A 17394-nucleotide genomic window follows, 5' to 3' on the forward strand; every position below is an offset into this window, starting at 1 on the left:
ACGCTGATTTCCAGCTTGAGAAGCAACCTTCTTTCCATCAACTTGTCCCTACTAGACAATCTGTTCAGAAGCGGCCTCAGGTTACTGAGCCATCTGCTGGGGAATATGGTCATGCATATCCAAATCACGATCCAAAGATGGTTGCATTACCTCTTGGCTTCTATCACATTCTGAAATGAAATGTCCCAATTGTCCACACCTGAAACAATGTCCAACAAATGTGCCCTATTTGAGCTCATAGACCAAAGTTTGCAACCCCCGAACCTGAAAATGAACTTTAGTCGAGCGAGGTTTCCCTGTATCCCAAAGCATGCATGCCCTATTCTTGTTACGGGAGGCCAATCGAGGCTCCACCAACACCTCACCAAGAGATCCCAAAACGAAGGGAAGAAGTCGCCAAAGATAGGCAGGAAAATCAACCACCTCAACCAAAATTGGGCATGCCTGCCTCAGTATCTCCTGAAATTTGGCCATAGGCCTTCAAGGAACCATATGGACTAGCTAACCATCCACAGACAACAGGATATGTTGCATAATATGAGCACACACTTCTTGGGAGCAGAAGAGGACCTCAAAAGAACCCCTCAGGCCAGCATAGATCTCTTCCACAAGGGATGCATGGCCTTGCCTTAAAATATCATCCTGACACATCTCCACCTTGGCAAGCATGGATAGCAACCATGCACAGATGCTGGTGATCCATGGGGTCCTTCCCGTAAAGTAAAAGATGGCAGCCCTCTTATGGAAGGCCGCAATCTGCTGGAGAACCAGATCAACACCCATAACAGCAACCACATGTTCCCCTTGAGGTAAAGAAGTCACTTTACCCTCATTAGCTTGAGCATATTCTGACATTAGATGATTGGCAAAGGCCAGCATAAACTGAAAAGACTCATTAGTCTGAGAGCACAAGGCCTGAGCCTTTTCCAGAGGCAAATTCAGGGCACACAAGTCCCGTTCTTCGACCGACATCTTGCGATGTTTACCCATCTTGTCCCCTTCCAGTACCTTCCCAGAATCTTCAGCTGACGAATCGCTATCTGATTCTGCCAAGTCTTTATCTTCCCCATTTCCAATATGCTGGTCTAGAAAGGCCATGTCAATACCATTAGATTCCTGCAAATTTGTCATTTCTGAGGTTTATGCTGATCACACAGATTAATCCAACTCTGGTTGTCTTTCACAAAACAGAACTGAACCTATCTCTTTCAGTAGGCCATTGTATCTCAGCACCACAGCCCCAATCTATACTCTGCTGTTCAGTTTAAACAGGCCTTTTACAATCTCTCACTCACAGTTTGTCTTACCCGGATTAGAGCAGATCATCGCACCCTCGCTGTCAGGCGCAGAGCAGGGATGTCAGATTAGGTCGACACTGATTATCAGAAGCTGGGACTGAACGCACTTGTGCAGGCAGAAGACAGGCGTCTGGAAGACAGGAACAGGAGACAAATCGATGGGACAGGCAGGACAAAACAAGACCCTGCTCTGGTCAGGGCCAGGGAAACCAGTTGCAGGATAGGTTGAGTGGATGTTCACATGTGAGCAAGGGCAGGGCTCGAGCAGGGAAGAACAGACCCTGCACTGGTCTGACAGAAGGTGTGAAGCAGCGCACGAGGCAGGAACACACGACTGCTGGTCAGGGGGAGCACGTCCACAGACAGGAATGCACGTTCGCCATCTCTTTTTTTTTTTTTTCGTAAAAGGCAATTGTATTAATTACGAAAAAAATACAAGATTACTTGATTACAAGATACACGATGACGCTACGCCATCATGTGAAGAGGTTCCAGTACTACGAGTTGCAAAGTCATGGCAAAGACGTGGAGGAAATTGCCATATGCCAGGGACGTAAGTCCTCCCTAGAGAGCATGTCAGAATGCTAGAGAAGATCTAGCTGCCAATACAAGAAGCCCTTAAGCCTAGCAATATGCCGCTGAACATTATAGGCGGAATCACAAAGGAAAGCATTCCGAATGGTCCAGTTATGCCAACAGCCCCAATATCGAAGAAAGTGATACATGAGTTTCATATGTGGCTGTGCCGGAGTGGGGTATTTGGGCTGCCCAAAAACCCAATCAAAGGGGCATAGTGTGCAACCAACCACCGCTCGCCAAACGGCTGACAAGAATAACCAGACTTCTTAGCGATGGGGCAAGAAATAAATCGGTGCCGGGCGGATTCCACAGAAGTGGTGCAAAAGAAACAGTTGCCATTGGAGATTCGTCGCTTGGAAAGAGCTGAAGCAAGAGGAAGACCACCAATCATCACTCTCCAAAGAAAGACCTTATATTTGAAGAGTGTCTTGTTCAACCAACCCTCCATCATAGTTGCCCTCCACCATGACCAGGATTTACGCAATCCCCATAGAGTATTCGCTTTAGTAACCAGTCGTTGATGATCTTTAATCAGAAGATGATACACCTGGTTAGCAGAAGCTTTGTTTAAATTCAGCCGGCCTTCAAAGTCCCAATCCTACCAGGGATGATCCGAAGCAAGGGCAGGAAAGGGTTGTCTGCTCTGGAGCACCATCAAAAGATGTTCCCATAAATGCCTATATCCACGAGGGATCCTAAAAAGCCTCCTAGCTGTACGAAACGATATTAGCACATTGCGACTGGCAAGGGTGGCATCCGCGACTGAAAATAAGCCCAAACGTGCCATCCGGTTGAATTGTGGTCTAAGCTCGTGTTTACCTTCCCATGAAAGTAATCGCGAGACTGCCAACAATTCCAATTGAAAAGAATTAGTAGCTGCGCGATCCTCTGCTGGATGCCACTGAGCCTTCTGGAGGACCAATCTCCACGAACATACCAAATGAGTAAGCAGCGACGAAGAAGAACAGGAGAACCGCGAATCAGCATTAAGAACATGCCACCAAGAACTCCGGATTTGGGTATTACCATGCAGAAGCCCATGATCCTCAAGGAAATAACGGGCTATAACGACCCACGGATGATGATCCGACCACATGGCGCGGAAAAGAGACCAACAGAGTGCCAACATGTGAGTTTGGGCATCTAAAATAGCCCCTTCACCCATGTGTTTGGGGGTGTACGCATGCGACCAAGAAATCCAGGAAATGCCTGCATGCAATGAATCCTTCTTCCATAGCATGAAACGAATAGACTGAGTAAGAGCATTCAGAGTCGTAGTAGTCCAGGGCAGCAATGGCAAGAAATATGTGAGCATTGGCAACATAATTGTCTGGGCTACTTTGAGGCGAACATGGAAAAGCCAGGCCTGAGACTTCCAATACAGAAACTTAGCCGCCATTTTCTGAGAAATCCACTGTAGAAGCTGCTTTTGGGGAACATCAACACCCAAAGGGTACCCAAGATGCCTGACAATGGAGCCACGAGGAACAACCATACCCTGCCAGTCCAAGGACTGCAAATCCCACTCCGTGCAGCTGAGAATGGCTGATTTGAACGCATTGATCCGAAGGCCGGACGCCTGACCAAAGAGAGCCTAAACATCCAATGCTTTTCGAAGGTTATCCTTGTCCGCACGCAAAATCATAAAGCTGTCATCAGCCAAGGATTGACTAATGAAGTGCTGCCCAGAAGGAAGCGACAATCCAGCCAACTGAGTAGAAGCTGCCATATGAGATAACATCGAAAGAACTGGATGAGTCGCAAGGGCAAAGAAGAGAGGGCTCAAAGGGCACCCCTGTCTGACAGAGCGGGCAAGGACAAATGGCTCAGTAACACCTCCATTCAGCATGACTCTCGAAGACGCCGCAGCATTGATGGTGTAGATTAGACGAGACATCCGAGCACCAAAGCCCATAGTAGACATAAGTTCAGCAACGAAAGACCATTCCAGATAGTCAAAAGCCTTTTCCAAGTCCAATTGAATCAATACGACCTCCTGATTAGAATGCCTTGCATAATCAATCGCCAGTTGCGCGTTTAATACATTATGTAGAATGTTTCGGCCCTTAATGAAACCATACTGGAGAGGGTGCACAATGGCAGGGAGATGCTTATGGAGCCGATTCGCCATTACTTTGGAAAAGATTTTATACATAGAACCCATCAAAGAAATTGGACGCCAATGTTTCAACGTAGACGGCGAAGGAACCTTTGGAAGCAGTTTAATAAGTCCTTCTTTCCATGAGGAAGGCATGATCCCCGTTTCCCACACCTGCTGAAACAAAGCCTTCAATGGTTTCACCAGTTGGGTAGCAAAAGCCTCAAAGAACTCATTGGTGAGACCATCCAAACCCGGAATTTTATCCTTGGGCAAGTATAACAAAACGTCCATAACCTCTGCCTCACAAATATCTGACTCCATAGTAGCTTGCATGTCCTGCGGAACTTGATTGCGGACCAGGTCATAAAAAACCGAACGGGCCTGAGTAGTTTGGGCTACAGGTGGAGAAGTGGAACCAAGAAGGTCGCGGAAATAATTCCTACACATATGCACAATAGTCTGCGGATCAAGGATCAGGTGGCCTTCTGCATCCTCGAGTCTGGTCATATTCTCCCGAGCGGAAGAGGCATGGAGGGCTCGAAAGAACTTATGAGTCTGACACGCACTATCTTGCAAAGTCTCCGTCAGATGTTGCAATTTGGCCTGCTGATACGATTTCAACTGAAATTCTTTAATAAGATCAGCCAGCCGCATTACCAGTGCTAGCAGAAATGCATCATCCGGAGTGTCCACCAGCAGAGAACGAACCAAAGCCAGCAGGTCCTCTGCTGCTTGTCGACGCGGCCGACAAAGAGAGGCATAATGGATCCCATACTAACGAGCAACCCGCTGCACATTAGAGAGCAATCTTTCAAATGAAGCAGTGCCCTGAGAGGAGAAGTCCAATAAGAATCTATCAATCAATTGCTGCATATAGCCCTGAAAGATTGCATGCTTCAAGTAAGACGAGTTGAAACGCAAAGGGAGTCTCTCCAGAAATTGCTTGAAAGGTGCAATGGGTTGTGTAAGCAGCTCAAGCTGCAGAGGGAAATGGTCCGACAAGGCACATTGCTGCAACACTTTCATTTCGAGCATCTCAGGAAGAAAATCATCATTTTGCATGATGTATATGCGGTCCAACCGCGACCATGTTGTTGCATACTGGGCACAATGGAAAGTAAATCCTGTAGAAGACGGGTGTAGCCAAGACCAAAGATCTTGCTTAAGAACAGTAAGAGCCAACTCATGCCACATACGACTTTCCGACGCATCCATTACCGAATGCTCCGATGTGGACTGGGAAGAATCAACACACATATTGAAATCCCCCATCAAGAAGCCCCGTCTGCCAAGTGACAAGGAGGTCTGCAAAGTCTACCAAAGCTCCCGACAAGATAAAGGATCATTCGGAGCATAGAGACCAAGCAAACATAAGATCTCCCCTTCGAATAAAATTTCAATCACCAAAAAGCGGCCATGCACATCATTTTTAATAAGAACAGGCTCATATTTGTCATGTATTATCATGAGCATACCCGAATAATGCATGGCTTGTGTCCCTGCATAGAACAAACGAAAGCCATGGCAATCCACAACTTTTCCGGCTTCCCCGTGACTCTTATGCTCAACAGCACACAGGACATCCCACTGATTCTCATGCAATACAGTCCACATGGCATGTTGCTTGTGGCGAGAACAAATTCCTCACACATTCCACGTGGCCATTTTCATGTGTATTCAAAACAAAATCAGGTACGAGGCACAGCTTGCCTCGATTTGACTTTTTCTGCGAGAATGTCCAGGACTCCCTCATCCAAGAAATCCACCAACACAGCAAAAGAGTTCTAAGGACTAGATTTGGAGGTAGATGGCATATCCGCTGGCTTGGGGATGGAACGGGGATAACGACGACCCACGGGGTAATGACATTGCCTCTGGTATCAAAATCCAGCTCAGCAAGTGGACCCTTTGGACGATCCGAATACATTCTCTTGGTGGGCTGAGAACAGGGGGAAGAGAAAACCATAGCAAGAGCAGATCGCTCGAAAGACAACATTTCCTTCCTGTGCATATAGGTACGCATGGAATCTTGTGAGGTAGTAGGCACGGTATTCTCCATGCCAGCAACAACCCTATTGCCTTTTTTTGCACATACTTCAACCCAGTCAGGTCACTCCTGCGCACGGTCAGGTCTCAGGGTTAGGTCGCAGGGTCAGGTCGCAGGCAGGGTAGGGAGGTGCTCTCAAGGAACCAGACAGACGGATGAACACGGGAAAGGCGGACGGACGAACAGGCGACGTGACGGGGCGAACAGACGTGATAGGGCAAGCGGGCGAACACGCGAATTGACGGGGTGCGCGAACAGACGAACAGGCGAACGGACATGACGGGGCACGCGAACGAACTGACGACGTGACGGGGCGGGAGAAATCAACGGCAGAGCACCAGACAAACCCTGCACAGGTCCGACGACGAGCTTCCGTGACCTACCATCTTTTTTTTTTTCGTAAAAGGTAATTGTATTAATTACGAAAAAAAGGTACAAGATTACATGATTACATGATTACAAGAGACACTAGGGCCCTAGGCCAACGTGTGGGAAATCCCCGTACTAATGCACTAAAAAGGGTTACACCAATCATGGCAACGACCCAGAGGCAATTGCCATATGCCACGGAAGCAAATCCTCCTGAGGGAGCAAGTCGGAGTGCCGGATGAGATCTAGCTGCCAATGCAAGAGCCCTTTAAGCCTGGCAATATGTCTCGGTACATTAGAGGCCGAATCAAAGAGAAAAGCATTGTGCATGGTCCAAATGTGCCAGCATCCCCAGTATCTGAAAAAGTGAAATAAGACCTTCATATGTAACTATGGCGGTGTGGGATACTTTGGGCGCACAAAAACCCAATCGAAAGGAGTTAGTGAGGACCCCACCACTGCGCGCCAGATTTGCGAGAAGAGTGACCAGATATTCTTGGCGAGCGGGCAAGAAAGAAAACGATGTTGGACCGATTCCGCAGTAGTGGTATAGAAGAAACAATTGCCATTCAAGATTCTATGCTTGGAAAGGGCCGAGGCAAGAGGAAGACCACCAATCATTACCCGCCAAAGAAAGACCTTGCATTTGAAAGGTGCCTTATTCAGCCAGCCCTCCATCAGCGTTGCCTGCCACCATGACTATGATTTCCGCAGTCCCCAAACAGTATTAGCTTTCACACCCAGCCATTGGTGATCTTGAATGAGAAGATGATACACCTGATTAGTAGAGGCCTTTTCCAGACTCAACCGGCCTGCAAGGTCCTAGTCCTGCCAAGGACGATCCACAGCCAGGGCAGGAAAGGGTTGCCTACCCTGAAGCTCCGACAAAAGCTGTTCCCACAAACCACGGTATCCGCGCGGGATCCTGAAAAGTCTCCTAGCAGTCCGAAACGATGCAAGGACATTGCGAGTGGCAAGGGTAGCATCCGCAATCGAAGTCACACCTAAACGGGCCATGCGGTTAAATCTCGGTCTGAGCTGATGTTTGTCTTCCCATGAAAGTAATCTCGATACTGCCAACAATTCCAGCTGAAAGGAGTTAGTCTACAAGCGGTCCCCCATTGGATGCCAACCGGCCTTTTGAAGCACCACTTTCCAAGAGCCGACCAAGTGCAGTAACAGAGAGGAAGAGGGACTGGAAAATCGAGAGTCAGCATTAAGGACATGCCACCAGGAGGCCTGAAGTCGTGTATTACCATGGCGTAGCCCACTCCCGTGACCTACCATCTCTCTCTCTCTCTCTCCTATTTGCACATTTCTCAATCCACATCTCTTAACTACTCTCTCTCTCCCTGTCTTTTTTTTTTTTTGTAGGCAATCATATTATTAATCACATGAGAAATACAAGAGTCACAGCAGTGCAGCAGAAGAGATTGCCATATGCCAAGGGACTAAATCCTGCTTAGGGAGAAAACCAGCATGCTGAACAAGATCCAGCTGCCAATGAAGAAGACTATTTTCTATCTTACATCTGATCTTCCTTCCCCTTCATTGTATATCGGCCACTTTGTTGGTCATGTATTGGTGCTGATTGAGCACCTTCCACTTGTATCCATACAATTTGGAATTTCCGACTACCTACTTGACTTTTTACGCAGCCCTTGTACAAGACTCTTGTGTCCGGATAACTAAGAGGTGTGCTCTTTCTTTTTCCATTTTTTAATTTACAAAGCTTGTATTGTGCCTTGGTTTCAATCTATTTCAGTAGGGTAGTTATGTAGAGATTTTGTTCTTTGGAAAACCTCATACTATCATGGATAAAATTTGATTGTGGAAGTGTTTTTTGCAACCCAAGACCTTGCTAAGGATTTTATACAACCACCCCCTAAAGATAATTTGGCTTTCAGTGCTTCAATTCTGGGGGTGCATGCACTTTTGAACAATTAGAGGAAACCCAACTTCTAATCAACAAAATATCTAACTACTTGTCTCTATTTCTTTGAAGAGATTGTGATGGATAACTTTGCATTCTCCCATAGGCAGTGAAAATTCCATTCAGCAAGCCATCTCATCCACAGGTCTTGTTATGAGGATGGTGCACCAAAATATACTCTAGCTCCTCTGTGGCAAAGCATATTCTGGATGTCTTTTAGAAGGAAGGAGTAATAAAACATACTCTACTTCTTCCTCTATAATGTGAGTATCAACAGTTTTAGCCCACTCTTGGGTTGGTCATGGTCAAAATCTAATACATAATGATCATGCTACAATCACTAAATCCAAAACATGTTTTGTTGTGGTTAGAAGAGATGTATAGGAGTCTGGACTCCCACATGTCTCAATTTAAAGATAAAGCCCCAAATGCACCCCATGCTTGGCAATCAAGCAAAATGAACCTGAACTACAAACTACATTCCCTTTTGCTTATTCACTTGAATGTTGTTAAAATCCAGCAAAATGAACCTGAACAAAATGTGGACAAGTTTTCAAATGAACCTGAAAAGGGTGTGTGCTACTACACAATGAGGGTTGGGGAAAAAGTGCTGCTTCTCAAATGCTGAAGTGGTAGGGGGTTGAACCCAACTCTAGAAAGTAGCTTGAGCAAGGATGCTTTAAGGTAATGCCTCTGTGGAGATGAGGACATTGTCTTGAATAGGAACATTCTCAAGGATGCTCATTACCTGCTGAATCTGCTCTTGAATGGGATGATATTGGATGCTATTTGTCCTTAAAAGGAAGACCAGGCTCCATTGTTGTCACAAATAATGAACCCCTATGTAAGTACTTGTAACTATGGGCTGCTGCTGGCTATAGACCAATAGATCAGGCCAGAACCAACAGATACAGAATCATCCAGTAGATCATCTTATATTGGCATTTTTTGCCCAATCAGAATCAGTAGATCTCAAGAGAGCAAGAACTTGTTGAAGATGAACACCTAGTATGGGCACCCCATAGATAGCATCAAGGGGAAAGTAGAACTTTAAGGCAAAGGTATGGAGAGAGCCCTATATGGATTTTTCTGGGCTAACCCAACCTGCTGGCATTCTAGTAGTCTGGAGCTCAATTTTTACTATGAGGATAAGATACAAGCATATACTATTTGAAAAAGGCAGATGCATGTTAATCTTTAATAGAGATGTCAACCGGTGCTACTGATTCAAAGTATATACTTCATTCTGCACCAGTTACTGTTTCATTTCTTAAGTGTGTAGGATAATTCATTCTTCCATTAGCTCTTGGCCCTTACCTGTGTTTTTGGAGGCTTCAGCAAAATAGGAGCAACAACATTTAAACCTATTTCTTTGATTGTGGCAATAAACAACAGAGTTTGTGTGGTAGCTTCTCTTGTTCGCACATGAGAGTGTCCCAATTTCTCAACTAGTACTGCAATGATATCTGTTGCAGCAGTATGGATTTCCTTGTTTGATACCTCAGAAGAATAACAATTGATAAATGAGCGCAAGGCCTGTAAATAAGTTCGCAAAAAGATTAGGATAGGTGTCAAAAAAGTGCAATCTTGACTGATACTATGTAAGTCCACATAGAGGCTACACATACGAATTGACAATAAGTAATTAAATAATGACGAACTTTAAATTTTAATTTACAAGAAAAGCTAAACTTATCATTTCAAAAAATGATTTGAACAAGAGGTAAGTTGTGAAGGTTCGTGAAGAAATGAGAGATAGACAGTTGATTAATCCAAAACATGCCGTAGGAAATTTTTTTCTAAAATTGAAAAAATTTACCTCAAATTTCATGGCCCTGTTTTGCTAGTTTCAGGATTTCACATTTCGCATTGTGTATGTTTTGTGAAAGATTTTAGAGCAACAAAGCTCTAAGACATGCAATCTGAGATCCTCATCAAAGTTTAGGCTCTCTAGAATGTAGCGGACATATTCCTTGCTATCTCTCCATCAAAATCAAGTTAGGAGGCCATCATTTGATACTATGGTTTGCCAAATGATATTTGTCCTACCTCCCCTATTCCATGCCTAACCATTGACATGAGACCCTATGTCTGACAGGTACTAGGTGCTAGTCAGTGTAAAATTTTGGCCTAAACCAATTTATTGGCCACTAATATCAGTGGCGACATTAGAGACTAAGCACTAATTAATTAATTAATGTCGGTCAAAGGGCTAATGACTACTCAAGGATACTTGAAAGACAAATTGGCCTAGCCAATTTAATTATTGATTGGTGAAATTAATTTTTCGAGCGCTTGAATCACTATTAAATTAATTTTCAGAATTAATATTTTGAAAATTAATTTAGTAAGCTGGGTAATGCTGAAAAATGAGATTAGAAGGGTGCCACTTGGCAAAACTTACCCATGCAAGTGGAAAAAACGTTTTTAGGGGTTCTTGCATTGTGAGAGAGAAGGAGGCTATTAGAGAGCAAGGAAAGGCTGCTAATGTGATTTCCAACCACCAAGGATTAGTCCTACAGCATGTGACAGCAGTTTGGGGCCCTCCAAGAGCAGGTGACAGCAAACCAAGGTCATTTTGGTGCAAATGACACCATATAGGAGGGGGCAACAAGCTTTATGGTAGTCCTAAGCTGTAGGTGAAAGCTTCCATTACTGTTTGAGTAGGGTAGCAACAATTTTTTAGTGTTTCTTACGAAAAAACTTTGGAATTTCCCACTCTACAGCATTCTCTCTAACCCCCCAGCCATCTCTCAAGTTACCTCAACATTTTCCAACAGTTAGAGCCATCAGAGAAAGATATTTCAGTCAATCTCTACTGTAAACCCTAATTTACGGCAAATATTAGGGCCTTGATAACCAACTCAGGATGCATCCTCAAAATTAGGGTCTTGACAACCAACTCGAGATGCGTCCTCAAAATTGAGAGCTAGTACTTGAATTCTAGCAACTGAAATTGAAGAATTTCAAGGAGTTCAAGAGGTCAGCCAGTCAATATCAGATTTGGGGTTGGATTTGTCTTTCAAGGAGCAAGGTGAAGGCCAATCCCGAAGCAAACCAAGGGGCATATTGGTTTGGAAGCTTGCCAGTCAGTTTTGAGAGCAAGAGGCACTTGGATTAGTAGAGGAGATTAGAGGATCTCAGTTGTACTCCTTCAATTTGCAATATAGGTTTAAAAAATATCATAAGGGGCGCCAATTCAGGGGCCAACATGGTGTCCAATGTCCAAGATTAAAGTGGTAAAGTGTGCATTTTTCATTTACGTGAATTTTATGCTTATTGTAATTACCGCTTAATCAGGTTACTTACCACCCTATCCAAGGAGGAAGGCTAGTCTCAAAGAGAAGGAGAGATGCCATCTTATGATGACGGATGAAAATATATGACTCGGAGGAGGCACTTGAAATATGAGATTGAAGCAATGAGCGAAACAATATTAGAACACAAGTTCCATGCTAGAGTTTCCTACTGCACTCAATCCAAAGACAAGTTACTTGGTATTTTCTTTGCAATGCAGAGACCCAGACACTTTAGAGAGGGTGTTAGATGGCATAGGAAGGATGGCAACATCATTCGTCACCAAAGGGTAGAAGAGATAGCCATGGATTAAATATTCATCTTTCTTGGGCATTGTGAGCCAGCAACAAAGATATAAGGAGACCAGAGAGAATAGTTAGCATAGCACAACCAAAGTTGTCATAGAGAGTATGGAAGTTTCTTTGCAATCCTTTCATAGAGATTAAATGCGAAAGTCCTATTATCCTTGCCACTTTGACTAAGGGCAAGGGTTTAGGGGGGGATGGGCTAGACAAAAGCTTCTTTCTCGCTTACTAGGACATTCCTAACAGGAGTTTATTGGTGTCATTTTGGGAGATCTAAGAAAAAGCAGGAAGGTATTAATCATTGCATCAAAGCCACTTTCAGAATTAGATATAGAGAAGCAGTTAATATCCTTCCTAAGCACTCGAGTTTCAGACAGAATTAAAGTAGTTGATAGAAGAAGAGCGACACAATGCTATGGAATTTTTTGGGAAAAGTGGGAAGAACAGCTGAGAGCATTTAGAGGACTAGCATACTTTCCCACCAAAAGAAAAAGAGGAATGTACCTACCTGAAGCGAGGTTTGGAACACATTTGACACCTTGTCATTTAAAGCACGAACCAATACTTTCACTATCACCCTGAAAGCTTCAAGCACTATCATCATTAGCAAAAGTACATGACAAACTAAAGTTCTCTCTCTTTTTAAATAATTGACAAAGCCTTAGGGGTAAAACTTCAAGATTTGGACTTGAGACTAAAGATGACATTAATAAGCTTTAAAACCTCAGTCTTACATGTGAGATTGCATGTCTTGAATGTACCTAAGAATTTAAAGGGCTCAAACAATAGTTTTAAAATTCTACTTAAAGTCTTCATACCCACCTGAATGTTGAAAGGGGCTCAGTACTTCCTGGAGAGTCCAACCGTTTTCCTAAATGTACCAAGCCTTTGTCACGCAATTGCCAATGTCTACTAAAGATGCAATCCAAATGGTACCGGTCTATGAGCATTAGCATGGGCTCCATCTCTTTCAATAGAACCTCAGACAACGGTTCTGGGGACAAAATTTCATCTAAGGACGGATCCATTTGTGACAATGTCAGAACTGAATTTTCAACAGTCGAGTCATGTGTATCTGCAAACACTAATAAAGCTGGTCAGCTCATGCTTGCAAAATATTTGCCCTCATGTAACATAAATATTGAATTAAATTTGAGATCGAACTTACACTGTTCCTCTTTCATAAGGTTTTCTGAAAATTGGGATCCACGTACCGCAGAAATTTCAATAAATTGCCTTGCTACCTCAGACTCTGAAGTTTGGGTGGATACATCTCTTAACTTCCTTTCAACATTCAAATCCTAGTCAATTCGATAATGTCAGTATCTTTGGACAAAATAGAAGAGTGAATAAGAGACTAGCCATTGCCATGAATGAATCAATGCTTTCTATGTTTTTTGAAACAAAATATCTAACTATGGCATCGTTTTAATGCAAGCAAAAAAACTTTGGCAAAACTTTAATTTCTAAGAATGCATGTTGCTAGGCCTGATATTTCTACAAAGGTAAGGCGTTTTACTAGGAAAAAAGAAATAGAATGTGCTTTATCCTAAAGTTTACCTTTTTTTTCAAAGAGAAGAAATTTCTAATGAACCTCCTTGAGAAAGTGTCCCGATGTATAACACAAAATAAACCTTGTAAGGGACTTTCAGAACAAAAAAATGTCAATCCAATCAAGGGGTCTGCAATGCCAAGCCACTATATTCTCTCCCATCTCCGTCAAGGAATAGGGGAGTCTCTGCACTGGATGTGTCCAGTAGATCTATGGCATGGCTACATATGGCTATCCAAATATACCATGCAATCTCTGCACTGGATGTGTCCAGTAGATCTATGGCATGGCTACATATGGCTATCCAAATATACCGTGCAATGATGCTAGCAATGAGCTCCCACCTATGGCACTACCAACGAGTCCACACTACCTTTCAAAGATCTTGCATGGCTATCTTGCTGAATATCTGACCCAAAGTGAGATAAGCATGACTCGCCTACATGTCCTCATCTACAATCTCTTCCTTTGTCTGTAACCCGTGCAACCATCCCAGGTGTTACAATAGACACTCTTGACTAAGAAAGCAATACTCTCTCCACTACTAGCCACCACTACAAGAAGGATGTCCACTCTGGTGAAGAGCCCAATCCATAATTGAGAAGTGTTTGTTTCAATCCTCCACTCTAGAAACATCACCTCCCTAATACTCTCCACCATGTCTCTAGTGCCACAAAGCCTCTTCATATATGCCTTTGATGCCACAAACCCTCTCTCTATGTGACTAAACTGCTACCTCAAGGAAGGCAAATTACTCCCCCACTGTAGAAGGTATCTACAAAGAGAACCTCCCCCTAGATAACCATGTCCTTTCTCCAATGGTGTAACCTCTCTCTCCTAAGTAGGTGGTTGAAGAGAAGTGGCTGCTTCAACTTCCCTTTAACAATGGATGGATCAATCTAATGAAATCCTGTAGATATTCATCTCCAAGCCCAAATATAGCTGCAGTAAATTTGACCTCAAAATCTCTCGCTGGCTCTCTCTTGCTCGCCCTGCAAGTCCCGCATACCTGCAAAATCAGTGCACCACCCGGCTGCAGCAATAGGACTGCAACGGAGAACCGGACAGACACGCGCAGATGAACCGGGGCGCCAAGTAACGGGTGAAACACAAGTGAGGCTTAAACGTGGCTGCGTCAGCCCTGCACGCTGACGCAGAGCAGTCTACCACAGGCGGAGAAGACGTCAGGCAGGGCGGACGTCAGGCGGGGCAGACGTATATCGAGGCAGACGTCAGGCAGGGCAGACGGGGCAGTCGTCAGGCAGGGCAACCGTCAGGCAGGGCAGACGTCAAGGAGGGCAACGTTTGACAGGCAGGGCAGACGCCAGACGTCAACGAAGGCGGGAAGACGAAGTCGCAGCAGCCGTCCAGCGAGCAGGCGCGAGGCGTGGACGAAGGCGAGCGCAGGGACAGACGATGGGAGAAGATTAACGGGCGCAAGCGGCGGTACCTGCGACAGGCGTGTCAACGACAGGTACTGACGGGCGCAGCAACGGCACGTACCGACAGGGTCAGCGGCTGCGCAGAGTCGATGACATAGTCGCTAGTCTCTCTCTCTCTCTCTCTCTCTCTTTCGCAATATGTGCCGGAACATTAGAGGCTGAATCAAAAAGAAAGGCATTCCGAGTGGTCCAATTGAGCCAACAGCCCCAGTATCTAAGAAAGTGAAACAAGATCTTCATATCCGACTGTGCCGGTGTGGGGCATTTGGGCCGTACAAAAGCCCAATCAAAAGGGCTTAGGGAAAAACCAACCATCGCTCGCAAAACCACTGACAAGAGTGACCAGATATTCTTAGCGAGAGGGCAAGAAATAAATCGATGATGGGCCGATTCCACACTGGTGGTACAAAAGAAACAATTGCCGTTAGAGATTCGACGGTAGGAAAGGGCGGAAGCAAGAGGAAGACCACCAATCATCACCCTCCAAAGAAAGACCTTGCATTTGCAAGGTGTCTTGTTCAACCAGCCCTCCATCACAGTTGCCTTCCACCATGACTAAGATTTACGCAATCCCCATACAGTATTGGCTTTAGTAACCAATCAGCATTGATGATCTTTAATCAGAAGATGATACACCTGGTTAGCTGAGGCCTTTTCCAAATTCAAGCGACCTGCAAGGTCCCAGTCCTGCCAAGGATGATCCAAAGGAAGGGCAGGAAACGGTTGTCTGCTCTGGAGCACTAGCAAAAGCTGTTCCCATAAATCACGATATCCACGAGGGATTCTGAAAAGCCTCCTGGCTGTACGAAACGATATCAACACATTGCGACTGGCAAGGGTGGCATCTACAACTAAATTCAAGCCCAAACGTTCCATGCGGTTAAATTTTGGTCTGAGCTCATGTTTGCCTTCCCAAAAAAGCAATCGCGAGGCTGCCAACAATTCCAGTTGAAAAGAGTTAGTATGTAAGCGGGCCTCCGCTGGATGCCACCGAGCCTTCTAGAGGACCAATTTCTAGGAGCATACCAAATGAGCGAGCAAGGATGAGGAAGGACTAGAAAACCGAGAGTCTGCATTAAGAACATGCCACCAGGAGCTCCGAATTTGGGTATTACCATGCACAAGCCCGTGATCCTCAAGAAAATAACGGGCTAAAACGACCCACAAGTAATGACCCAAGCACATGGCACGAAAAAGAGACTAACGAAGAGCCAGCATATGAGTTTTGGCATCCAAAATAGCCCCACCACCCATGCGTTTGGGGGTACATGCATGCGACCAAGAAATCCATGAAATGTCTGCATGCAAGGAGTCCTCCTTCCATAACATGAAACGAATGTACTAAGTGAGAGTATTCAATGTAGTAGTAGTCCGAGGCAGCAATGGCAAGAAATATGTGAGCATTGGCAACATAATTGTCTAACCCACTTTGAGGCGAACATGGAAGGGCCAAGCCTGCGACTTCCAATACAGAAACTTGGCTGCCAGTTTCTGTGAAATCCACTCTAGTAGTTGCTTTGTCCGAACATCAACACCTAAAGGGTACCCAAGATGCCTAACAATGGAACCCTGGGGAACAACCAGTCCTTGCCAGCCCAATGACTATAAATCTGACTCCGTGCAACTGAGAATGGCTGATTTGAAAGCATTGATATGAAGACCAGACACCTGACCAAAGAGCGTCCAAACATCTAATGCTTTGCGAAGATTATCCTTGTCCACACGCAAAATCATAAAGTTGTCATCAGCCAAAGATTGACTAATGAAGTGCTGTCCAAAAGGAAGCAACAATCCAGCCAACTGAGTCGAAGCTGCCATAGAAGATAACATCAAAAGAACCGGATGAGTCGCAAGGGCAAAGAAGAGAGGACTCAAAGGGCAACCCTATCTCACAGAGCGTGCAAGGACAAATGGCTAGGTAACACCGCCATTTAGCATAACTCGCGAAGAAGCCGCAGCACTAATGGTGTAGATCAAGCGGGACATTCCAGTACCAAAGCCAAATGTATACATAAGTTCTGCAATGAAAGTCCATTCTAAATAATCAAAAGCCTTTTCAAGGTCCAATTGAATCAATACCACTTCCTGATTAGAGTGCCTTGCATAGTCAATAGCCATTTGCACATTTAAGATATTATGCAAAATGTTTCGGCCCTTTATGAAACCATATTGAAGAGGATGCACAATGGCCAGAAGATGCTTGTGGAGCCGATTCGCCATCACTTTGGAAAAGATTTTATACATCAAACCCATCAAAGAAATTGGTCTCCAATGTTTCAACATTGACGGTGAACAAACTTTTGGAAGCAGTTTGATAAGACTGTCTTTCCATGAGGAAGGCATGAACCCCGTTTTCCAAACCTGCTCAAACATAATCGTCAATGGTTTCACCAGTTGACTAGCAAAAACCTCAAAGAATTCATTGGTGAGACCATCCCAACCGGGACTTTTATCCTTGGGTAGATGTAACA

The 17394-nt window shown here is 44.6% G+C and overlaps 1 protein-coding gene across 6 annotated transcripts in view; it reads right to left on the reverse strand.

Moving 5' to 3' along the window:
• LOC148013868 (uncharacterized) overlaps positions 1-17394 on the reverse strand; it is a 273317-nt gene that overhangs the window by 61668 nt on the left and 194255 nt on the right. For 4 of the 6 annotated variants that reach the window (XR_015688595.1, XM_087666324.1, XM_087666323.1 and 1 more), the window contains exons 12-15: positions 13098-13230; positions 12752-13013; positions 12438-12507; positions 9645-9863 (exon numbers count right to left, since the gene is read on the reverse strand). Coding sequence is in view for 5 of the 6 variants with exons in the window: in XM_087666324.1 (XP_087522450.1) it covers positions 9645-9863; positions 12438-12507; positions 12752-13013; positions 13098-13230 (684 nt within the window). In the remaining variant the exon portion in view is untranslated. The remainder of the gene's footprint in view (positions 1-9644; positions 9864-12437; positions 12508-12751; positions 13014-13097; positions 13231-17394) is intronic. The other 2 variants (XM_087666321.1, XM_087666322.1) reach the window with 2 other exon arrangements.

The sequence above is a fragment of the Lygodium microphyllum genome, chromosome 25, assembly GCF_053477565.2.
Source record: "Lygodium microphyllum isolate KBCC chromosome 25, Lygodium_microphyllum_v1.1.10, whole genome shotgun sequence".
Lineage (NCBI taxonomy): Eukaryota > Viridiplantae > Streptophyta > Polypodiopsida > Schizaeales > Lygodiaceae > Lygodium > Lygodium microphyllum.